At 38.8% G+C, this 26505-nt stretch overlaps 1 protein-coding gene across 2 annotated transcripts; it reads right to left on the bottom strand.

Moving 5' to 3' along the window:
- Positions 1–5: 5 nt before the first annotated feature.
- Positions 6–26505, bottom strand: RPP30 (ribonuclease P/MRP subunit p30). Of its 2 annotated transcripts, none has more exons than XM_055334431.1 (11): positions 26408–26505; positions 25039–25094; positions 24180–24236; positions 23706–23780; positions 20867–20938; positions 14078–14167; positions 5573–5689; positions 4968–4997; positions 4540–4577; positions 4074–4153; positions 6–264 (listed from the first exon to the last, which is right to left on the bottom strand). In XM_055334431.1, exons 1-11 carry the CDS (start codon positions 26487–26489, stop codon positions 155–157), a joined length of 807 nt encoding a protein of 268 aa, XP_055190406.1. In that variant the 5' UTR covers positions 26490–26505; the 3' UTR covers positions 6–154. The 2 variants fall into 2 exon arrangements, with proteins under 2 accessions (XP_055190406.1, XP_055190407.1); XM_055334432.1 differs by lacking the exon at positions 26408–26505 and adding an exon at positions 26094–26399.

The following is a 26505-nucleotide window of genomic DNA, read 5'->3' as shown; positions in this document are numbered from 1 at the left end:
TGTTATTTTAATGGCTTGAATATAAAACTGTTTTTATAGACTGCTGAGTTCTAGCTCCGAATGAAAATAGTAAGTCATAAAGGTTTTGTTTCTGTTGTGGCTGATGGATTATCAAAGGGAAGAAGGGAGTGTTGACAGAGACCGGGGATTCTTTTCAGCCCTCACACTTGGCTTTCTTGCAAGCTGGAAGAGAATCCTCATCTGCTTCTGATGGCCGAGGTTTCTTCACTGTGGAAATAATTCCAAAAGCAGTTTTTCTCGTTTCTGTAAAACAAACAAGGAAACCATAGGGCTTGAAGTTAAGACATGATTTAAAAAGAGGTGGTTTAACATGTATCACCATGTTACTTTGACTTACAACATTAGTAAATGATAAAACCAGAATGAATGGCTATGGATACTGATGCTATTCATTGTTATTACCCTTTTCCCCCAATGTATATATATATCAGTATATTATTCACATCTAATTTATTCTAAAGGGTAAAACTGCAGGGCAGGTTCTAATGGTCTGTGCGTGGTATCTTGTGTAGCCAGAACTCAAGTCACAGGCTTTGGTATAGCAGATGTCTTACGTATGGTAGAAAGGCAGATGAATCAAAACAGCCCAGCTGACAGCCAACTGCATCCCTCCTAAGGTGTGCTTACTTACGTGTGCTTACTTGATCATACAGCACATACCATATCTGAGTCTCTCACTGAGTCATCAACGTACCTCCAAAGAATCAATCATATTGTACTGTCAACACCCAGCAATGCCTGGTTATCTAACAGCTGTTCAAGAAATCCTTGTTGAGTGAATGAGAAGATCAAACTCACATGTTTATTGATCTCTCATATATTAGTGACAATGGATAAAGAATGGGAATTATTAGGTATCAGGTCAGGCTGGCAGCAGAGTTCAACTTAAATCTATCCAATTTCAGCTAAAAATATACTACTGGGCCAGGCTGTGTGTCATCTACAGAAGACATTGAGATGCCTGCCACAGTGCTTCTTCCCACCACACACTGAGAATGAAAGCACATTAGGGGCAAATATAATAGGAATGGTAGCACCCATAGGAAAAAGCTCTGCTTGGATGAATCAGGAAGGTATCATAACAAAAGTGACATTAGGAATACAGAAGAAGGAAAAGGTTCCTTTGCAAAGGCATGGAGAGAAAAGAACTCAGTAAGTTAAGATGACAATAAACTGCTATGAAGGAATGTGAAAAAATTAGGGGTAAATGGGGATGGAGGGGTAGCTTGTGAAGGGCCATGATGCCATGAAAATATCCACATTTAGTCCTTATGAAATAAGGAAGGACTAGGGAGGAGAGAGAGAGAGAAGTCCATCAGCTACAAAGAAGATAGAATCAAAAGAACATGAACATAAATTCAGTTAAGAATTATTCCTTGTTGTAGTAATAAAAGTAAAGTCAATTCTAAAGCATTACATAAGCACTGCCTTCTCATTTATCAGGGTTAATTTTCCAAGTCTACTAAATCTTTGCTGGTTATTGAAAGCATTTTAATTGATAAAAGGGACAAACTTCTCTCAAGGTCATTAAAATGCCAACTTCCCTTGTCCCTTCTCTACAACCTCCTTAGAATTGCTATTCATTCGTTTCTGGAACATTGAAGGCCCCACATAATTCTGATTCCCTATAGCGAGTCTTCCAGTGTTGAATGGCAGCTAATGTGTGTCCTAAGTCTTCAGTTTCCAGGTATCCATTCCAGCACTGCTTCTGACAATCTCTCTCATGATAAGGTCTCCTCTAAGACTCTATTAACCATCTTGTGGTAGTGGTGCAGTGCACTGCTGTCCTTCTTAAAAATGTGGCACTTGGGATGATACACATGCCAGCTGGGACTTCATCAGTGTAGAGGGTAATCATGAGACTTGGAATCCCCTTGCTTCAGATTTATTTCTTCTAGTACAACTTGAGGCTGAATTAGCAATCTTTGGAATCCACCACACTGCAGTCTAATATTGATCCCAATGTTAACTAAAACCAGGACTGTCACAAAAGGGTGAATAGTAATGCTACCTAAAGTCTGTAAGGCTTCCTTTACTTTAGTTTCTATAAAAGCTTATATATATTATATATATAATAATATATATATATCTCCTCTGTTGAACAGGTGAGTTTTTTGAAGTCAAATACAGAACTTCACATTATTCCCATTATATTTTCTTTCTTTTCTCTTTCCTTTCCCTTTCCTTTCCTTTTCTTTTTCCATCTATCTATCTATCTATCTATCTATCTATCTATCTGAAAGAGAGAACACAAGTTAGGAGACAGGAAGAAGGAAAAGCAGATTCCCCACTGAGCAGGGAGCCTGAGGTAGAGCTCGATCCCGGGACCCTGGAATCATAACCTGAGCTGAAGGCAGATGTTTAACTGACTGAGCCAATCAGGCGCCCCTCCTATTATATTTTATTATTAGTTTCCCTTGGAACACCAATTGTTATCCAGAATCTGGATGATTCCTTATGTTCATTTAATACAGGCAAAAATAGGGGCACCTGGGTGGCTCAGTAGGTTAAGTGTCTACCTTCAGCTCAGGTCATGATCCCAGGGTCCTGGAATCAAGCACTGCATCCAGCTTCCTACTCAGTGGGGGGCCTGCTTCTTCCTCTCCAGGTCTCACCCCTGTGCACCTGTGCGCGCTCTCTCAAATAAAATCTTTAAAAAGAATAAAGCAGACAAAAATAATGGCAAAACAACCAAAGCATGAACCAACTATTCCCTAATTTCAAGAAAATATTGATAAAGTCCTAATTAATTTGGCCATTCTCAGAGCTTATGTGATGGGGTCTAGGCTATATCATAATCTCAAACTAAAAATGTTGAAAACAGAAACAAAATCATCTAAGTTATGGTAAGTCAATACAGGAATCAGTTCTTCCAAGTGGAGATCAGATCATTAAAATCCAGACACAACACAAGGCCTAAATAACTCACCTATTCATATGCCAGATAACCTAGTTTACATGTTGCCCTGTTCTGAAGTTTAAAATTCATCTAGGTGATAGCAAGTAAACCATTTTGTGACCACTACTACTAGAGCTAAAAATCACAGAGAGAATGAAGATAAAACAGCATATTCAAAGTGTAAATATTTTTCTTTCTTTCTCTTTCTTTCTTTCTTTCTTTCTTTTTCTCTCTTTCTTTCTTTCTTTCAAGTGAAGGAACAGAGACAGCAGGTTTTGAAGATTTTATTTATATATCTATTTATTTGAGAGAGAGAGAGAAGAGGAGGGAGGGGCAGAGGGAGAGGGACAAGCCAACTCCACACTCAGCACAGAGCCTGACTCGGGGCTTGATCCAACGATCCTGAGATCATGATCTGAGCTGAAATCAAGAGTCGGGTACTTAACTGACTGAGCCACCCAGGCATCTCTTAATCTTTTTCTTTTAATAAAACCCTATTTTCATTCTCTAAAATCTTGGCATATCAAATAATTCTAGTTTAATTTTTATCATCTAATTAGTAAGAAGTTCAGTGGCTTTAAGTAGTGGAATTAAGGTGAGGAGATAGATATATGTTAATGAAATGTGAGTAAAAAATATACAGTCTGCATATAGTTGAGCATGTAAACAAAGAAAAATGAGAAAAAGAACAATGAGTTGTAATAAATGTGAAAAGTTTACTACTTGAGTTTGTAAGTTTGTTAAAATGTATTTGCTACTTTTGTGTTCCTAAAATGGCTTGAAACCAACTTTTCATTTTTTAGTTCTTGAAAACTGATTTTCAACAGGAGAAGCACGCCTCTCTGGAGAGAAGCAGGGAGAAAGGGAGATTGGAAGCCTCCCAAAATGTGGACAGGGACACACATGCAGAGCTTGAAAGACACATTCGATACTCATTTCTGTAAAGCAGACTGTGTTCACTTCACAGAGTACACAAAGTAAAGCCTAAAGGGTGAAAAGCACTGATAGGTAGTTAAAACAGGCTGAGCAAAGATGGTCCTAAAGGAGTTTGCAGAGCAGGAGAGTAAAAGTAAACTTGGCTCCATTGTCTGACTTAAAAAGACTGGTTCCTAACAGGGCCATTTGGTGTTTTTTATTGAAAGAACTGGCTCACCTCCGTGCAGAAGCGCTGCTCGGCAGTTAGTCGACACTGCAGCCTTGGCATCACTTTCAGACAGCCCAAACAGCAATCCTCTGGTGGGGTCATTAAAGCTTTCAACCCAGTGTCAGACAAGGACACAAGACTAACAGAATAACTGCCAACTCCAGCTGACCTGGCCATACCAAGACAGACCTTTATTCTACAGCAGTTCTTAGCCTGAATGGAACAGGCATCTATGGAGAGACTCGCTCTAAGCTTTTATAATATAGAGTCCCTGTTCCCCTTTTTCTATTTCACCCTTAATCCAGAAAATAAAAGGATGGAACTCTACAAAGTATGTAATTTGTTTTTGACGGTTTTAATCGGTAAACTTACAGTAAAATTAAAAAAAAAAAAACCTTGTTAAACTATAATATCACAACAAATTCCAAATTTCCTAAAATAATACTTCAACAACTTATAACACATAAAAGGATACAGGTTTGCCACATCGTATGGGCCTCTTATTTCTAAAGGCTAAAATAAAGTGAACAAAAAATAGGAGAGAAGTTATTCATAACATTTCAATGATTTCATTTGTAATAAATTAATAGGATGCTTAAGTAGTAAAAAAATAAAGGAGTCAACTACACCAATTTAAGTCCTTATAATTTTGATGGTTTTCTTGAGTTTCTAAAAGAACTCTAAAAGCATTTTGTAACAGCATAAAGAAAAAACTTCACATAAACCTGCAGACCAAGAGAAATGGAAATACATTTTACTCTTCGGCAATTGCAGTGAGCACATGCAGTTCAAAATGAAAATAGGCAATAAGCGTTCATTACATTACTAATCATTTTTCCTCTAGAAGTGTTTCAAAGTTTTATAACTTGAAAAGTGAAAACAAAGTAGTCAGTCCAGACTTACCCTTTCTGCAGCACTAGATATAATCACATTCTGCAAAATAGAGAGTGATCAACATTAATCTCAGATAAATGTAAAAAAAGTTGAAAAGTCTTCTAATACATATAGCCAGTAATCACTTTTTAACATTTAAGGCTCTACAAATACCAACTTCTTTTAAAGATAAGGGAAGGAATCAAAGTCAAAGAAAGACCTTAGGACCAACAGCAGCCTATATAACAAGAAACAGAATAAGCCTTTCCACCAGATTTTACAAAAGATGAATTCATTTAAAAAACTAGTTGAAAAGGTCATATAATCTTAATTCAGTTTACTGATGACAAATAAGTGTTATTGAGACCATTCTTTTCATGGTAGGTAAACTACAAATTCCTTATTGGAAGATAAAGGGTTTCAACACATCTTCCCCACCCTACCCCCCCTTGCATTTTTTTTCCTTTGATATTTTTCTTTAGAACTTGCAGGGCTCCTTGACATGGCATAACTTGTTTCTGGACCTTGAGAACTTTCTGCTTGCAGGAAAAGGAATCAATTAAACAATTCCAGTAATGTTAATAATAATAATAAACTGCTAGATTTGAAAACACCCTGAAATTAGGGAACCATACCTTTCCTTTGCAAACTTGCATCAAATTGAGGGCATTGGAAATGGTGTACCTTCTCATTGTGGAATCTTTGATAGCAGGGCTGTAGACAAGTTCAAAGCACACACCTCGGTCAACTGCCTTCACGGGAGATAAAGAAAATAAAGTGTCCAGGATAAACACACGCTGTCCTACTTTATTTTCATGAAGACTCTCCCTCATCTCCTTCCTCAACCCCACCATCCACCTCTTGCATGTCAAGGTATAGCCTTAAACAAAAGCAGATTCATGCCTGAAGACACCATCCACAGGAGAAGGCAGACGTGTGGCTCTATTTGATCAATAGTTTCTCTCAGCTGTAGGGAAGCTGACTTTATATAAACAGGAATCATGAGGAGGCTATGGAGAGCAAAGTCCCAGTGGGGTGGCAGATGGGCCTTCCTCTTCTTCCCTGAACTATTAAAAGGAAAATGGAGATGTGCTCCCTACACTTAGGGTAAACTGTTCATAAACACATAAACCAAAGAAAAGTAATAAGACCCAAGAACGAAGAGACAGAAATGAAGAGCTGAAAAAGCTCTAGGAACAGAGATGGGAAGGCCCCTCAGGTAAGTCAGTTATTACAGACATTAAATGAAGGAAGTACTATGTGTCAGGTACTGTGCTAACAGAGTCTCATGTACTTATTTAACCCTTATGATATCTTTATAAGGCATTGTGGCAGAGACAGCTAACTCCCCCCAATATCTGTTCTCCCCTCCTTTTTTACTAATAGAGTCCCTGAGTTTTGGCTAGGCTCATGGATGGAAGAAACCTGGGTTCTTGACAATTTCATTCAGCTCACCAGACAAACTTGGTATTTTACATGAGAAAAAGAAACTTCTTTCCTTCTTAAGGCATTCTTAATAGGTAGGCATCCATAGGTAAGAAAACAGCCTGGAACGTGTGGAAACAGAATTGAAATCTACCACTATACTGTCCATCTTTTCTGAGGAACAACTCAGTATCTTTATCCATCCACAACAGATATGTGTTCAGCCAACCTTGTGTGGAAATGGTGAGCAAAAGCTGACAAGGTTCCTCCTGTTTCAGAGCTTATAGTTTACTAGGGAGCCTACCAAATAACTGCACAAAAAAATAACATTTCAACTGTGCTAATTAGTGCTATTGAGGAGTTTAGGAGTCGATGAGGAAGAGACTGAGAAAATAGTAGAGAAAGGAGCATTTTCATAGAGGAGGTCATGGGCTGGGGAAGACAGAGTCCGGGGGCCCCCTGTGGTGGCAACAGAAGCTAAGAAGGATGGGAAGGGCCAACTGTGCAGGTCTTTAGGACTGGAGGCAGCACTCATTTTAGCAGGGGGAAGCATCTGAAGGATGCTAGCATGGGCAAGGCCAAGTCACTTGGCTGCAGTGGTCTTCTGAATGAACCAAGGAAAGACAGCGGACACAAACCAGGCAGTACTGGGCTGCCAGTCCAAGTCTGTGCCTGGCGGATGAGTTTCTATTACCCAGAGGATGAGCTGGGAGTGGTCAGCTGTGCTGCTGGAGGTCTCTCCTCCTGAATGTTCACAGGGAATGGAAAAACCCGCCTTCTTCCAGCACCGGCAGCCCACCTTGATTTAACTCAGGTATACGTGGAAGGCTCCTACTTCCCCCCCCGGAAGAGAGATTTCCTTTCTCCCATCTCCCAATCTTCTCTTCCTTAACTTTTCCTCTTGCCTTAAGGCTCTGAGATTTTATTGTAGATTTCCTTACATATCTTAGTTAAAATTCACATGCTATTTTCCATACTGCAACCTTCCCTGACAACTTTTTCCCACCTCTAATCCTTGGGCTTGTGTTGATTATTTCTGGGAATGATGTCTGATATTCTTTGTGCCATGAAGTATACCTCAGTCTCCCTGCCTGTGTGATACACTTCTTGAGAGCTGGTGTCAAGATACTTCTTTGTAACACACAACTGCCTTTTATGCAAAGAGTGTTTAATATATTTATATTCTGAGTAGATAAATAGTAGCTTCTGGAAAAGAGGTTATGTAAATAGTGCTATTCACTAGGGATTATTCATGTAAAAGAAACCAGGATGAATTTGGCTAATTATTCAACAGATAAACCTAAACACTTCCTTCAGCCATATTCTCAACTATTCCCTTGGCTACTTCTCTACCCAAACTACTAATTAGTCAAAGAAGCTGACATTTTTTCAACATCATTCTATTTACTGAACTAAAACACAAGGCAGTAGGATAGAGAAGAGGGGAAATAAAAGATGTGGATGATACACTGAACTGGGAGTGGGAGACCAGGTCATAAAGTATTCCTAACAGTATCTAAAATTTTACCTGCCCCGCCCCCCCTGGGGTTGAAATAAAAATAATAACTCCTCTCTCTTTCTCTCTCCTTTTTTTTTTTTTGGAGGGAGGAGAATGACAATTATCAGCTTAATTGATTTTGCTCTTAGTACATTAATCAAGTTCACTATTAAACAGCTAAGAAAAGTCTGAGACAGAGAAATTATACATAATGCACTATTGAAGGTTGTGAATATCTTTCATAATACCATATTTTAAATTTTTTAGATAGATAAAATACAGATTCATTACCTGGGCCTGCTTCTAAGACCATTCTAATGTAAATTGCTTTAAGCTCATCAAATGATTGTTCATAGTTCATAACAGCCTCTTCATAAAGAATGACAGTGTCTGCCTGATTGGCTTTTGTTCACATCTCTGACCAACGTTCTGGAATAGGCAGATGATCAGATTTACTAATGAGAAATAACAGTTATAATGATGCTACAAGCCAAGGGCAGGTGTGTAATACTTGAATCAATAAAGACTGGTGGTAAAATTCCAAGAACTAAGCAAAGCTTAAAATGACAGGAAGAAAATAGAGAGTTGATTACTAGGACAATATGCAGAGTCTCTGTTAATTTCATAAAAATTCTTTATTGAATTCAAAAGGATTCAACACCCTTTTGGTAATTATTATTTAAGACACGTAATTTGTTCATCTAATTCACAAATGAAAGTAACATAAGAAAGCAATGAAGTCTTACTTGTACCTCTGCTCACATTGGCCCCATCCCTACCTCCCCTTTCTAATCATTTCTGTGTCTTCTTCCAGTACAGTCTTATTCTTCTTCATACAAACACAAGCCAAATATGAATATATATTATTTTTTCTCTCTTACCCAAAAGGTAGCCTACCATATTTTTGGTCTGACTTGAGGGGTCTTCCATGTCAGCTCCATAACTTCTGCATTCTGTGTTATAGCAGAATGGTATTTCACTAAAGAGCTATGGCATGTAATTAACCAAGCCTCTACCAATAGGCTTTGGGTTGTTTCAATATTATCTGTAGAATAAACACTAAAGTGGGATTGCTGAGTATTATGGGTTGAGTTGTGTCCCCCTTCCCCACACTCCTAAAAAGTATGCTGAAATGCTAACCCTCTGTATACCTTAGAATGTGACCTTATTTAGAAACAAGGCTCTTGCAAATGTAATTAGTTCAGCTGAGGTTACTGGAGTAAGGTGGACCCGATCCCAAGACTGGTGTCCTCACAAAATGATGACTATGTGAAGACACAGAGATATACAGGCAGAACACAGGAAGAACACACTGTGAGGCAAAGTCAGAGACTGTGGAGTCATATAGCTGCAAGCCAAAGACCACCAAAGATTACCAGCACACCAGAAGCCAGGAAGAGGCAGAGAAGGATTCCCTTCCGGGATTCCCTTCCTGATAATATCATTTCAGACTTCTAGCCTCCAGAAGTGTGAGACAATGAACTGCAGTTGTTTTAGGCCAACTAGTTTGTGGTGCTTTATTATGGCAGCCCCAGAAAACTAATATACAAGGTCAGAAGGTCAAGCGATTGTAATTTTATTTTATTTTATTTATTTTAGAGTTAGCTATATTTTATTTTAATAGATGTATTTTATTGGAGTTCGACTTGCCAACATATAGTATAACACCTGTGCTCTTCCTGTCACATGCAGTTGTAATTTTAAAGGTTGTTGCCAAATTATCCACTTCCCCATAAGGATTTTCCAATTTACATGTTACAACAACGTATGAGAATGTCTGCTTTTCCTCATTCTTAAGGCAGACTGTATCAGCAAACTCCCGGGTTTGTGCCAATCAATTAGGTGATTTTAATGTGAATTCTTCCCATTGATGAATTTAAGTATCTTCCATTTGTGAGGGCCATTTGGATTTCCTTTCCTGTGAAATGTCTTCTCACATTCTTAACCCATTTTTGAGGATTGTTCATTCGTGTTTTTTAGCTTTTCATTTTCTAAGAGCTTTTTATACATTAGGGAGATTAAACTTTTATCTTTGATACATATGAAAATATTTTCACCAGTCTTTTAACTTTCTTTGTTTTTTTTCTGCCACACAAAAATTGTTGGTACCACCAAGTTTGCTAGCACTGCTCTAAGCACTGGATCGATAAAGCACTCAACACACTGAGGTTCACAATATGTGTGATGAAAAATAAAGTTTATAGAGCACTCACACCCAACACAAGTATATATGGCATGATTCCTAGAACAACTTCACTGCTTCGGGCACTATTTACTGGACATTTCTCAGTGGGGACTAACTGAATCATAAAGACAGAAATGGATTATAGTTAAAGGAAGTGCTGAGAGGAAAACATCAGGGAGTGTAACACATATAAACGCTGAAATAACTCCATAAACTTGAAGTCATTGTTGAATGGCAGTAACGCTGAAAAAAATCAAAGGGAAGATAAAGATATGTGTGCTTAGAAAAAATTCTCAAAATCTGAATTCCTAAAGATCATGTTTTGAAATACAAAGTTAGTCTATGCTTAACAAAGAGCTCTGCTGTAAAGTAATTTTAAATAGCATTTCCCAGTGGGAAATGACATTGGATTTAGAATCAGAGCTTGAATGCAATTTCCAAGTCAGCTTTTGAGAGAAGTGTGAGCCACAAACTACCTGAGTCTTGACTCTTCATCTGCATAATGGAGATCATTCACATCTACCCACCCTACAGCTGCTGGGCTAGAGCAGGTTGGAAAGTGCCTAAACCATAGAATAAGGAATGAGAAGTCATCTGATTGTCCAAGAAGAGGCGCTGAATTCAATTTTTTTTGAAACCCAACTCTCACATGATAAGGCTGTAATTTCCATAGAACTTGACTCTAGAAGAGGTTTGTAGATTTTAGAGGGAATTACATAACTGATATCATGCACGTGATACCGTAAGCATGTGATGAAGACAACTGAGGCGCTGTGAGCTCTAAGTTGTATAAATGGAGTGCTCTGGTGTGCTGCTCTAGCTCCTGGGCCCTCCTTCATAACCGTAACCGTCATTGTCTTCTAACATTTTTGTCTTCTAACTATATTTACTGACAAATATAATTGTACATATTTAAAGTGTACAATCCAATGATTTGATACACATGTATGTTGTAAAATGATGACTAAGATCCACATAATTTGCACATACATCACCTGACATAGTTAATGTAGTCAATTTTTTTTTTTTTAAGAATGCTTAGGATCTATTCTCAACAACTTTCAAGTACACGACCCTGTACTATTAACTACAGTCACCCAAACACATTAGATCCTCAGAAGTTATTCTTCTTGTAACTGAAAATTTGTATGCCTCTAACCTTCTGAGCTGACAACTGTCACATGGGTTAAGGCCTCTAAGTAAAAGACTAATGAATTAATGTTCCTCCTTTTCACCACCACAAAAGAAAAGGGTACAAATCCTATCCAAATAAAGATCTATGTCCAATAAAGTGATCCTTATAAAGCCAACCTATCAACTTTTAATGGCCAAAGACAAGTTTACTCTCAAGTCCACAGGGCATACAAAAACTGGGACTTAAGACTTAACTGTTACCCACATTTACCACATGTTCTATACTTCCACGGTGAACATATTTTCATGTTTTAATGTAATCACACAGCTCCATATCTATAATAGATATTAGATACAAATAATACATACATATCCGTACAATACTTATTCACCCTAAACAGTAAGCTAGCTTCATGTTTCCAGTTTTCTCTTTCAAATGAAAAATGCTTGGTAAATAAATAGGGACTTTTCTGCTTCCTGACCAGTTCACACCACAGCCTACTTCTATACTAGATGAATACTAAAAATAATCTTGCACAGCCTTTCCTTCCACTCCATCATCTAGTTTTTATTAAACAACATATGTAAAATGTTCACACCAGATTTTTCAAAAGGCAGACACTGCGTTAAATACTGCATATCCCTCTCGCTTGTCAAATTTTTACTTTTCAGAATTCTTAAATTGAAATATATGGGAATTAAGCCAAAGATATCCATCAAACAGCAGTTTTCCTGAACATACAGCTGGGACTGGAGGGTGGGTGGTTCTACTGCCACTGTCCCTGATGCCATCCTGCTCATGCTGCCCTACTGCCCCATTTCTCTCCCTGTCTATGCTCCCTGCCAGATGCTGCAACTAGCTGAAGACATGACAGGCAGGATTTGGCTATGTTCCCCAGAGTGCACTTTGATATACTAAATTAGACATATATTTGTTTAATTGACAAATTTTAAGGAGCATCCATTATAGGCAAGATACCTGGGTATTAAAAAGGCCTACTCCATAGTTGGTGTGCTCTAGCTCACAATCTGGATTGAACAGTTAGGGCATGTTTGTAAGAAACTGAATGAAAACCCTTGCCAAGACAGCCACTGAGAAGCTCACTACTGCTGTAGGACATAAGGAGTATGTGCTGGGTACTGCTGTCCGTCCATCCTATGGACTTGGCCTTAGCATCACATGCTACCGTCTCTTCCCAACCAAGGACACAGAACCCTATGTGGATTTACTCAGGCAAAGGAGTCTAGAAAATGGCTTTCCTTGTACATTAAGACAAAGAGAAAAGTAACAAAGCTGCAGGTTAAAAGCAATTTATAGAGTGGCTGCACCCCCTAACTCCAGAAACTAGACTGGTAGTTTGAGGCTGGTAAAAAGCCTTGGCAAACTTCTAAACAGAGATTATTACCTCTGGAGAGGAATAATATGTGAGGCCAATGAGACTGCCATCACTTCGGGTACTGTATTAGTTTTGTCTTTCATCGCAGGGACCTGGAGCATCTCAGAGATCTCATCTGATAGAGTATCAACCAGAAGTGTCCCAACCCCGTGACTGATAAGCTGAATGGCTTCTCCTTGCTAGCCTCCATTTTACCACATTTCTTAGGTGAGCTGCTTAACAACATAGATTTCCAACTTGAAAATGTGATGAGTTGGGGTTTTTCTTTTTAAGGGTTTATTTATTTATTTCTAAGTACCAGCAAGAACATAGAAAACAATGTCTTGAGCTTAATAAATACTGTTTTATGTTAGGTAGCACTCTCTGTATCAGAAAAGAGCTGGTTTAGAGTTTTCCCTTTACATATATGACTTTAAAATTTTTTGACTGCTTTTCAAGTTCTTTAGTAGCATATTTTTAGGGGTGGAACATAAGCCAACTTAAATTTTTCCACACAGATTCAATTTCTGCACCCCACATAGATCAATGTTCTGTCTCCCCCCATTCTTGGCACTGGGCCAATTCCTTCGCAGCAGCGACAGCGAAACAAAGCTCTAGGAAGTTGTGATCCTATAGAGACAGAAGAGGGGAGTTCTCGATCTTGAGAAAGGGCATAAATTTTTAATTTTCCAATTCTGACAGGATTTGATATGTAACCTGGACTATCTGCGAAACCCTTTGTCTCCTTCAAGAGGAGTTTTTGAGAATGGGAGGGCAGGTTTGGAAGCCGCTATTCTAAAACAGCATCCTCACCCTTCCAGAGGATCGGCTGCCCCTGCAAACAGTTGACAGTCCTACTGACCTGGCAGCCACTGATCTGAAGTACCACCACCTTTATGATGGAAGAAGACTGGCAGGAAGGTGTGACAGATGGAAGATAAAGGGTAGGGAAAAGCAAAAGAAACTATGTAGAAAGGTAATGAGAAGAATTCTATTGCAGAAGGAACAAAAACTTCCCGGAACACATGGCTACTCTCTTAGGTTGTTGTAAAAGTAACCCTGGGCTTCTGTGGGAACCAGCAGGTTTCAGCACAGATTTTCATGTTGCTTGGACCTTGCCCATGGTCCCGCTCCTTCCTGTTGTCCACCCTCCGTGCTCGCTGTCTGGGGATCCCTCAACATACTTTTTCCCCTATCTCTTCTTTCTGGACTGCTCTATCCCCTTAATATTCAGTGCTCAGGCACTAAGTATCTGCCATTACGGCTATCCTCTTAAGAAATATCCTTCATCAACTTTGGTTTGTAAGGCCTTTTAGAAACATCTTAATTTACTGGAGTTTTTAAGTTTCCATTCTACCTTTAGGCAGCTTTCAAAAATAAAACCCTCTTTTCTAAACTGCCTATTTATCACTTAACCTTCGTTTTTTCCTTCTCAAGAACGCTAGGTCCTTTTGCCCCTTTTCCAACTTGTTAATGTGGGTTTGTGTAGATTCACAGGGAGAAAGAGAAGTATAACACTTACCACATTAATAGGGGGTCTTTTGAAGTAAAACGGTAGTTTCTCTGTTACAGTTATGCAGACTAAATCCACATCTAAATGTGTACAAGCAACCTGTCAAGAAGAAAAAAAACCCAAACAGGTAAAGCCAAAAGAAAAAATGGCACACGTTTAGAATGGGAGATATAGTCAAACCCGATTTAGATAAATATAAATAGACATGGTTTGCTCCATGGGCATCATAATGGTTCTGTGTTGAAGTGTATTTGTCAGTCATGAGCCATTCCTTCACATTTGGTTTGAATGGTTTAACTGTAATCTAGCTGGAGCACAGTGGTATGTCCATGGATCATCTCAACAGAGCCTAGAGATCCTGTAACTCATGGTCCTCCGTAAGGATGGGTTGCTAAGAGAGGCTCAGTTTCTGGAAGGTTACTTCAGATTTTTCCAGAAAGAGGCAACTAGCTGTTCTGAAATTCAAGAAAAAACATAAGCCAAAGGAATATATGCATGGTCCATTTATTCCACAGATTCTTTATTTTTGTAGCACACATTGTCCCAGGCCTGGTGCTCCTATCAGACTAATGAATGGTTGGAGGAATACTAACATGGCCCTACTGATGGCATTTTGTTCCAACTCTAAGAGATAGAGTCTGCATAAATGGTCAAAGCAGAGCTTACAAATCAAATGATACTGAATGTATTTTTTCAGCTTTTAATTTCCCTTTCCTTTGTTCTAATTTTTGTTCTTTTAATTGATCAATACTTTCTTTGGATTGACTTCCAAAAGAGGTTTGAAATGGCTTACAAAGAACACAAACATACAAAAGAAAATGAATAGATAAGAAAACAGGGTAAATGGAAAATCAGGGAAACAAAGCTGGGAAAAGATTACGAGCATAATAGTAGAAGCCAAACCACTGCTAGAAGATGCATATCTGGCTCTGATTTGGCTATTACTTTATTTATAGTGACAGAAAGAATTGGCTGTTTTGTACTGTATTAAAAATAAGCCTGGACAGCCCTGGTGGCGCAGCAGTTTAGTGCCGCCTGCAGCCCAGGGTGTGATCCTGGAGACCCGGGATCAAGCCCCACATCAGGCTCCCCGCATGGAGCCTGTTTCTCCCTCTGCCTGTGTGTCTCTGTCTCTCTCTCTCTCTATGAATAAATAAATAAATCTTTTAAAAAAATAAGCCTTACTGACAATACTGGTGTATACAGGCCTGATGAACAAATTAAAAATGCAAGGTTGGCTATGCTGGCAAACCAACATCAAGGCTATAGACAAAGGAATGGCAGAGTGAGTGAAGAGAGGTAAAGAGCAGGTAGTAATATCCCCCATAGGATGAGCTTGGACTTTTAGTAGTAATGGGAATGTCACATCTTGTCTCTTTTCTTCAGAATTCCCACTTTGGTCATTGCTACCCCTACTCCAGGGCTTTAGGAAGCAAGCAATGATCAGAGGCTGTCTGGCTTTAGACAGTCACAGTAACTTAGTAAGCCTGGGAAGTAATGCTGTTTTGGCAGGCAGAAACACTTGGCTCATAAAAAAATCTGGCCATCCCAAGTGCTATACAGCTGTCCACCTCATAAAAGACTCACTGAAAATTGGTAAGAATGAACAAAAAGCTCTGAATACAAGATAAAACAAGTTCAGCTTCTGGTCATCATTTTTAAGCCATCAGAACAACAAAGATCCAAAAGTTCAGTAAGCCACTGCTAACAAGAAAATGAGTAAACAGGCACTTGCAGGGTCTTTAAATCAGTGGTGTCTTGAAAAGCATTTTAGAAGTAGGCATCAAAAATTTAAATGCACACATCAGCAATTTCACCTGTAGGAATGTATCCTATAGAGAGCCTCTAGAAATATATTCTATAGCCATATGCCCTACAAATTTTCAAGAATATTAGTGCAACAACAGTCATTCCAATACCAATCACAAGACTAGACACAACCAAATATCCCCCTATTTTACTTTAAAAAATTATAGTCCCTTTATACAACAGAACATGCAGACTCCCTCAAGGGCATGAGGTACATCTCTAATTGATATCATGGAGTCTTATACACTGTTAGGTAAAAAATACACTGTTCGGTGAAAAGAAAAGCATGGTGTTAGGGAGGAAGGATAGAGGGAGGAAGAGGGGAATGAATGAAGGAAGGATTATGTAAATAATTACTCCTGAGAAAATACACAGAAACTATTAGTAGTGGTTGCCTCAGGAGAAAAGGGAGAGTGTCAGGTGGGAAGAAAGTGTACTTTTCAACACACATCCCTTTGTACTGTTTGAACTTATTATCACTGTTTCTCATTTAAAAAAAAAGATTTTTTAAAAAGTCCATTAAGCATTCTTCCCCAGAATAAAGCTAAATTAGGTTACTTTCTAATTTACGTATTGCTCATTCCCCCCCTCTTATATAGCTATTTAAAAAAATATATACAGCTTATGTAGCTTATAGCAGCTAATTAAAAAATTTCCTTTGTGTTGGTGTAAGTACACGTTACAATAAACATTCAATTACAAAGGACAGCTCCACTTGGCTCCCTCTAATACTTCAAACTTAAAATGTCTCTAACTGAATTCTTTTGTTATTTAACTTTCTATTAATCCAAATGTTTGGGACACCTGGGTGGCTCAGTGGTTGAGCGGCTGCCTTCAGCCCAGGGCGTGATCCTGGGATCCCTGGATCCAGTCCCACATCGGGCTCCCTGCATGGAGCCTGCTTCTTTCTCTGCCTGCGTCTCTGTCCCTGTGTGTGTGTGTCTCTCATGAATAAATAAATAAAATCTTTAAAAAAAAACCCAAATGTTTAATTGACATATTTAGAGAACTATAAAATAAGAGCTAATTTTACATTATAATGACATACTTCCTAAATCACTAAAACAGATTAAATTATGTTCAAATAATATTTGCAGTTAAGAACCTTTTGGCAAGTTGCATATGAATTCATAGCAATTGATCTTCACTTTTTTGGGCCAAGGACTCTTATGAGGATTTAAGGAAGGCATATTCCCCAAACTTCACATACCTACAAATACATTTACTTTAGATTCTACAGAACTACGGGAACAGGAGGGTGGGAGTTCAGTCTCCCCCAGAGTCCCTCCCTGGGTGTCAGGCTAATACATATTGGTACTTTATGACAAATAATATGCAAGGGAGGGCTAGGCTTACCCAGAGAAAAGAGAGATATCCATAAACAGTACCTCTCCATCTGAAGTGTGTGTGTATATAAATTCCCCTGAAGAATTTATTTAAAATGGAAATGATCAGGCCTTACTCCCAGGAATAAATTCAGTAGTAAGTAGGGCCTAATAACCTACATTTTAACAAACAGCCCTGTCACTTCTGAAGCTGGTGGAGCCAGCTTGAGAAGCACTGCTTTGAAAGGTACACCCTCTCCTTAAGAACCTCAGGCATTGCGAGCATATTCTACACCAGTGCTTTTAGAGGGTTAAGGCATGGATTTTGGAAGGAAGAAGAAAACATCTTCTATTTCCATTTATTTTTTTAATTCGTTCTCTTAAAATTTATTTTGTGTGTGTACATTATTTCATAAATCACACGGGTATAGAACATACTCATAATTTATAAAATAAACAATGTATTGGGGATACAAGCTCAGTATTTTTTTAAATTGATAAAGTCAAAGGACTTTGAAGACCACTGGACTAAATAACTTGAATTCTCTTCACCCTGTTGAGTTGCTTTAAATCCTAAATGGGAGTAACTAACTCAGAAGTTCCTGAAGCTTCTACATAATGCTGTCTGCCAAATTCCACTGCCATCTCTCATCCCAAGAAGCCCTGGCTAATGGACTCCCCTTACAATCTTTCATCTCTGCTCTATTCCCTAGGGTAACTGTGGAGAGGGAGGGTTTATCCATGAGACATCTTCCAGATACTCTGAATGGAAAATCATATGTTATTTCCAATGGAAACAATGTTATTTAAGGTGGTTTGATTTTAAACACTAATTGTTAACATGTGTGTGTGTGCGCGTGTGTATGCTTTTATGTCTCATTTTAGAGACCTTAGTTTTAGCGTATCACGTCTACAGGGACGCTTGTTTAAATTCTAGATAATCTACTTAAAAACCAAACAAATAAAATCACTTATAGAATACAACCTGCTAAGTAACCAATTAAGCAAACCTGCATTTGACCCAATTCCAAACCATGATATACTTTTAAAACCTTTATGATTAAAAGAAAAATGTCTTTTAAAATTGATTTTCAATAGAAAACAGGGAGAGTGCTTTGTGTCTTAATGAAAGGGGAAAATGTGGACAGATAAGAGGAAGATGTTTCAATTTTAAAAATTGTTTCCATGTAGCTTTCTGAGTATATATGCACAGTCAATTCCAAGCAAATACCTTGTGTGTTATTTATAGCTTTATTCCATTTTCCAGAGTGTTTCTTACAGTTCTACCGACCATATAAAGCATGTGTTCATGCTTTTGAATTCACACTTTTGAAAAATCTGAGAAAAACAAGTACAGCTGACCCGTGAACAACATGGGGCTGAGGGGTGCTACCCCACTTAGTAAAAAATCCACATACAACTTGATTCCCCAAAAACTTAATTTCTGTTGACCAGAAGCTTTCCCGGTAACATAAACAGTTGATGAACATGTTTGTATGTTGTATGCATTATATACCATATTCTTACAACAAAGTTAGCCAGACAATAAAAGTCATTAAAAAAAAAAAATCACAAGGAAAATATATTTATAGTACCGTACTATGTTTATTGAAAAAAATCTGAATAGAGAACCTGTGCAGCTCAAGTCCATGTTGTTCAAGGGCCAAATGTAATAAAATAATGTCACTAAGTGAAATTTTAATGTATTCTAAAACCCAAAAGTCCTAGTTCTACTATATAATATACTGCCTCAGATTTACAGCAAATTATTTAGCCTAAGTCTCAACTTTCTCTTCTAAAAAAGGAGGATAATAAAATATATTTGTCCTGCTTATTCTCAGAATTGTTATACTAAAGATAACAAATATGTAGAAGTCTTTGGAAGGATATATAAACGTATGCCTCCCCACCATGTTATATTTTAAGTATTTTGTTTCTCTAATCACACAAGTAAACAGGTGTGCACTTCAGAGTCAATTCAAAAAATAAATGGGCAACAAAAATTAGGGACACTGCCAATTTTCACTCTACATTATAATTGAGTGGCTACTACTCAGTAAGAAAACAAAGTTGCTAATGTAGATATGCTCACCTTCTTCCTTAGAGTTTCAATACAGAATGGCTATCTCCTATGAAACTTGAAAAAAAAAAAAAAAAAAACAAAAAAAACCCCAAAACAGATACTCTAACTCCAAACCTAATGGATCAGAATCTCTAGTGGTGGAGATGTGAACGTGCCTGATTTTTAAAAGTTCCACAGGGGCTTCTGATAACTGAGAATCACTTGATCCTACTCACCTTTTTCTGAAACAAAATTCTTTTTTTTTTATTTTTTTATTTATGATAGTCACAGAGAGAGAGAGAGAGAGAGAGAGAGAGGCAGAGACACAGGCAGAGGGAGAAGCAGGCTCCATGTACCGGGAGCCCGACGTGGGACTCGATCCCGGGTCTCCAGGATCGGGCCCTGGGCCAAAGGCAGGCGCCAAACCGCTGCGCCACCCAGGGATCCCTGAAACAAAATTCTTGAGAATTACTATACTATTAGTATACTATACTATACTATACTATATAAATGAGCATTTTATGAAGGGAGTCACCAAATTAAAAAAAAAAAAAGCATTCACAGATCATTTGTCCTATTTCCTTGAATTAATATAAACAATTAAGCATTGATAGTTGCCTTAAAAACTAAATTTAATCACACATCAGCCTCCCTAGTCAACAGCTCCATCTACTGGATAAACTCAAGGAAAATCTTCCTATAACTTTACAACAGATTTTGCTTAAAAATGAACGAGGTTATAAAATTAAAACATCAAAGATCAGTATATTTCTCTTCTGCAGTATCCATTTGGTGGATATAGTTTTAGTAGATGGCTATTTTCTTGAATCTAGATAAAGACAACATTCAAAACTTTCTAAAAGTAGCTATGCCTGTTTACAGTAGAACATATTCCTAAAAACTGTTATTACAGTTGATGGTTTTTCTTTTTCTGTAATCATTTAAAACGTGCAAAGTGAAAAAAATAAAATAAAATATCCAGTGTGTTCTTTCTCAACTTGTCAAAATGATCTTACATGTTCAACAACTTTCCCTCCTGGTAAATCACAAAAGAAATTAAATTCATAAAGGTTCAAGGAACACAAAGGGGAACAGTAATCAGCAGATGGCTGATTTAGAAGAATTTCTGGTAGACGGAAAGGCTGATATGATCATGCTGGCACATGGACCACACTTAAGAGCATGCAAAGGAGAAAGCCAGAACAGAGATGAGATATTTTATGCCACAGAACTTTGCACCTTTCTTCCCTCATAAGCAGCAGTGAATAGTACAAAGGGCAGCAACTAAAGCGATTTCACAGCTTTGAAGTAGATAGACCAACATTTACCTAAGAGACGTTTCGAATGAATGAAGCAAAGGTAAAGAATGAGAAAACCTGAGGGTCTCTTTCAATCTGAGTCCATCAAATATCCTACAAGATGACTAAAACAAAATAAAACAAAACAACACATGCCACCTAAGCACCCCCTCATGAAATTTCAGAATTCCAAGTATAAATGTCTTAAAAGTTTCCAGATGGAGTGAAACAGGTCACCTGCAAAAGCATAACATCAGACTTCTTACGTAAAATAATACGTACTATTTCTTTCGCTGTTACTTACATGAAAAAGTTTTTCTGTCTTTGGAAAAACTGCAACAATGTCGTACAGCCGGACCCTTGAAGACGTTGCTCTCTGGTAGTACATAAAGAATGTTATTGTACAACAAAGAGTGCACACATGGAATTCTGACTAGTGGTCTGGCTGGCTTATATTTGAATCATGGAACATCTCTTAAATGCCACTTCTGCTTTGTCTTTTGACAGAAAAGACTGCCTAAGCACATGAGATTTTAGATTCCACCCATCACCCACCTTCCCGCATTGTTATACTTTAACTATGTACCAAACTGTGCTTGAAATATAAAAATCAAAGTGGACAGTTCTTGCTCTTACAAGCAAGTGGAGAAGGTTGCCAGACATTTACTGAGCATCTACTGTGCGCGGGGCACTGGCATATGAACTCATTTAAGGGTTCTCAATGGAACTCACCAATTTTTGTGTGTGTGTGAGACAAGAAGTACACATACTAAGCATAAGATCAGACTCATGATGAGAATACTGTTAGATATAAATTAAAATGCTAGATGTGCAAGAAAATACCTGATAGTCCTCTGACGGAAGGAGAGGTTTAAGTTATTGCTTAAAAATGAAAATCTCAAACTTACATTATATGTGATGCATAGGAAAAGGCTGGAAAACTATGCAGCTGAGTCTTGAATGTGCGTTTGCACTGCCCACCTTATGTGGATTTTTAAAAAAAATACAGTACAGTACCATAAGTATACTTTCTTTTTATGATTTTCTTAATAACACTTTCTTTCCTCAAGCTTACTTTATTGTAAGAATACAGTATGTACTACATGTAACATTAAAATATGTGCTAATAAACTGTTTCTGCTATTAGTAAGGCTTCTGGTCAAAAGGAAGGTATTAGTAGTGAAGTTTTTGGGGAGTCAAAAGTTATAAATGGAGTTTTAACTACATGGGGCAGGGGGCAGTACCCTCAACCTTAGCAATGTTGAAGGGCCAATTTTATGTTCAAATGTGTTCTCTGAATGATGGGATAATATATGATATTTCTTCTTTGCCTCTTTGTACCCTTAAAATTTTTACCTCTTATTTTGTAAAAAGAAAAGGCATTCTAAAAATCAGAGGAGGAAAGGGAAGGAGTGAAGGGAATGTGAAGTAGGCAGGAAGGGCTGCTGGGCAGACACGCTGACACAGGGCAGGCTCCAGGTCTTCCACAAATTGTCTTCCACAATTTTTTTTTTTTTTTTTTTTTTAGTAATGCTAATTGTCGTGAAGGAGGCCAGCCTTTCCTTGATGATTCCTTTTCTATGGCAGAGAAGTCCACTCCAGCTTAAGATAAAACTGCTCACCTTCTCAGAGATCCCACTTTCTGCCTCCTTCACTAGGTCCTCCCATTGGCAGGCATGCTCCTCTCTCCCACCTAACAAAACCCAGACAGCAGGTTCTTGTCCACTAACCTCCCTGTGTCTTATGTTTCCTATGGGGCCAACTTCTCGAGCTAAGTCAGCATCACACACTTGCCTGCATTTCCGCACATCCCTACCATTTCCATGGGGATGGTTTGTGCTGAGGCAATCAATAACTTCCCTTGTCAATAACCAAGACATGTCTGAGCCCTTCTCCCACTAGCCTGCTCGGGCCTGCTGATGCTGCTGACTCTTTCTTGCTTCTCTTCTCACTTTCCTCATTGTCTTCCCATTCTCACAGTCCTGCCTCAGCCTCCAATCCTAGCTCCTCCTCCTCTACTCCACCATTAAATGCTTAAGTTCCTTAGAACTCTGCCCTAGAACTTCTCTTTACACGCTGCACATGGACCAGGGATTCTTATCCATTGCCATGACTTCATTTACTCTCTACAGAGCGACTGACCGCTTCCAAATCAGTATCTCATTAGACCAGTCTTCTGAGGGCCATACCCCTTTTCTCACCTGTCCATTTGACAAACTCCACTGGAATTCTCACAATAATCCATAACGTTCCAAACACGATGCCCTCAAGCCTGCTCCTTTTTCTATATCCGGTCTCAGGAAATGGTACCACCATCTACATAGCAGGCTGATCAAGCCATGCCAGGGATTTATCAGACTATATCCAATCAACCATTAAATCCTGTCAATCCTCCACCCCCCACCAAGCCTCTCAAATCCCCCAACCCCTCTGATCCATTCCCTATAATGCAAACACCATAATTTCACTCCTTCAGTTAAAACCTTCAAGGGTCTCCAATTGCTCACCCAGACCTACCTCCCCAACCTTGTTCCAGATTAGCCAGCTCAATAGGCTCAGCCCCATCGGTGTTGTTTTGTTTCCCAGAAAACACCAGGTTTTCCTTGGATCCAGGACCTGTGCATAATCCACTCTGTCTGTGGGAACACTCTCTCTTCTGCTCAGCACTTATACAACACTTACTGATTCTTCCGGCCCAGGTTGGAACATCAACTTCCTCAGGTGGGCCCCACACTCCCAGAGCATCCTTTACTTATTACCCCCAACTATTTAAATATTCCTCACATTTTTAATTATCTGTTTAGTGCTCGTTTTATCATTAAACTATAACCTTTATAAGTTCAACAATTCTATCTCTATTATTCACAGCAATAGCCCCAGGACCCACGTTACGCCTGGTTTCATGTGAGTTCAATGAGTAATAGTTGTCAAAGTACTCTTTAATTGTAGTATCCATATTAATGTGTCAATAGTAGAACAGACTGTTAAGCTATATGAATTCTGAAGAAGAGAGTAGGGAGAGTAGGGAGGTGTCATGCCTGGGGGCAGGGAATATAAGAAGGGGATAAGGTGAAAACACTGTTACAACCCTGTTCAACATTAACCAGTACAACTTACAAGGTCAAAAAGAAAAATTAACTTACCAAAACATTGCAGTGAGATGGATCCGAAACAATAATTGTCAGTCTAGTTAAAACTTTAATTGGTCTTGATTTTCCCTATAATCAAAAGCATTCCATCAAAAAAACTCAAAATACAAACAATCGATTTTCTTCTTTATCAGTGGAAAAGTAGTCACTGAAAGGCACCGGCAGTAAAGGGTAGTGACAATCAATAAAAACTACTCTTCATTCTCAAGGAATTTATAATATAATTGGCAAAATAAAAATATACATGTGTCAAACTACATAACAGGATTACTCAAAGGTTATAGGAACTTCAGGAAAGAAGATCGCCAAAGAAGTACTGAATTGATAGCAAAAGGATGCTTCATGGAAGACCTAAGTCTTGTGGAAGAGTAAAACTGGTAGAGGAGGAAGAGTGCAGGGAAGAGAATCCTACATAAAATTGGACATTTCTGAATAGCTATTATGGTCCTTAAACAACAAGATACATACCTGTACCATTGGCAGAGTTGTAAAGAGTTCAGAAACAGCTACTGGTTTTTCAATTTCCTACAGTAAACAATGAACAGTCACCCTAGATTGTACATGTGAATGGAATGAAGCATAATGGAAAACTTACAAGGGGTTTTTGGAAAGTTAATTTCTGATATACAGAAACATTAAATACTTTTTTTTTTTTTTTTTTTTTTTTTTAAAAAAGGAAGAAAGCTGGACAGCCCCGGTAGCCCAGTGGTTTAGTGCTGCTTTCAGCCCGGGGTGTGATCCTGGAGACCCAGGATCGAGTCCCACGTCAGGCTTCCTGCATGGAGCCTGCTTCTCCCTCTGCCTGTGTCTCTGCCTCTCTCTCTCTGTGTGTGTCTGTCATGAATAAATAAATAAAATCTTTTTAAAAAAAATGGAAGAAAGCTGGAGAGCAGAGAAACAGCTAAGGACATCAATGGATATGTGGGGTGAAAAATAGCTTTTTGATTGAAATAATCTATAAGGTATAGTTGTTGGCCTGAAGATAAATAAACACATTTACAAGCATGTTTAAGAGGGAAATCAATTAGTAATGAGCCCATGTCAGTAAAATAAAAAGGACTAAATACTATAACTCAATAGCAATATACTTTTAAGAATTATTGAAAGTTATTTAATTAACATCAATTCAACTTTAAGAATCCTTCTACCACACCCTAATACTTCACAAAAAACTCTGCATTGGCTCAACTGTTAACATATAAAATAATATAGTACACAAGAGAGTGTATTTAAGAAATATACTCATCTGCAGCTTCCATATTACCAATACGAATAAAAACAATTGTAAATTTTGGTTATTATCAACGTCAGAAATTGTTTTTTTTACCTGTTTCTTTTCCTTAAATTCAACAACATGATTGATGGCAACAACCGAATAGCCCACTGAAAAGAAAAATGGAACATTCTTGTTAAATATAACAACCTCTCTCCTGTACACATAGGTTCAACTCAGCTCAGATCAAGAGCAGGGGTCTGTCGGGGCAGGGGCTGTGGGTTTGGACTGGTGTCAGACTTACCTCACACAACTGTCATGAGAAATAAATAAGGTAATAAGCATGGATGATTTATGGCACAGAGGCAGGGCTCTCTGACCTCTGTGATGTACTGTTAGCATGATACCTTTTTTCACTTGATCATTTCTTTTGCTTTTTACCCTTTCTACTTCCTTCAGAGGTACTTTTTCTAGGGAGAAATGGAGTAATTACTCCCTCACACCACTGCTCACTTCCCCTTCCCAGCTGCCCACCATCAGTAGATTGGGAACTCTGAGGTCAGGGCCTTGCTTTATCAGACTCTATACAGCATTAGTCTGGACACAGGACTACCAAAAACATGTCTGAATCATGATTCCTATCTCTAAATTATTTAAACACCAATGGGAAGGACAAGGTACTGATATTAAAAGATAATGCATATTAATGCCAGAAGAGTGGTTTTTCCCTCTCCTCGGTTTGTCTGATTTCCTTCTTTCCTTCCTCCTTCAAATAGTTATTGAGCATCCATTGCTTGCCATGCTCCACAGAAACCTCCTGATTTTTAAACTTCTCTATCCCCACACTTTGCAGAAGACAACAGTTATGATTAGCTCCAATAATTAAAACAGGGTCTTATCTCTCCCGGCTTTTGCTCCCCTTGGATTCAAACGAGTAACATGCCAGCATTCTGGCCTTGCTGTTCCCCTGCCACCCGCCTAGTACGTCTCTCCCCCGCCCCACCTCCCCTTCTTAAATCATTCCCACAAGGTCACCCTCATGTCCCTCCGCCCCTTCTCTGAATTTCCACAGCATTCCCCGTCTGTGCCCGATTCCCCAAACTGCTCTGATACTACTGGGAGGCAGACAGAGGTGATACTAAAAGCACTAGTGTAGGAGATTTACACACTTGGAAGCCCTGGCTTCTGGCATCCACTAGCCGTGGGGCTCTATGCAAATCTCCCATCCTGTCGGAGCCTCAGTTTTTCCAGTTTTCAGGGGAGAAGAACGATGAACTAGGTAACAGCTCCCAAGTGCTTTCGAGTTTCCCGCGCCCGGGATCTAAGCAACACCGCGGCAGCATCAGCTAGCGGGGACGTATCCAAGATCCCCGGGGACCTGAACGAAGACAGGCCTTCGCTGTCCCTCCTGAACGTGGCCTGATGGTCTGGGGGGCAGCGAGGCTGGGCAGGCACCGCGGCCCGCAAAGCCGGGGAGACTCACGGTGAGCTGCGTTCTCCACCAGGCCGCGCAGCGCCTTTAGGTCGGAACCCGCCCGCAGGTCCAAATCCGCGAACACAGCCATGCTGAAATCACATGAC

Source organism: Nyctereutes procyonoides, unplaced genomic scaffold (assembly GCF_905146905.1).
Source record: "Nyctereutes procyonoides isolate TBG_1078 unplaced genomic scaffold, NYPRO_anot_genome, whole genome shotgun sequence".
NCBI classification, from domain to species: Eukaryota; Metazoa; Chordata; class Mammalia; order Carnivora; family Canidae; genus Nyctereutes; species Nyctereutes procyonoides.
The sequence above is the reverse complement of the archived record's forward strand: the minus strand, read 5'-3'. Positions and strand labels throughout refer to the sequence as shown.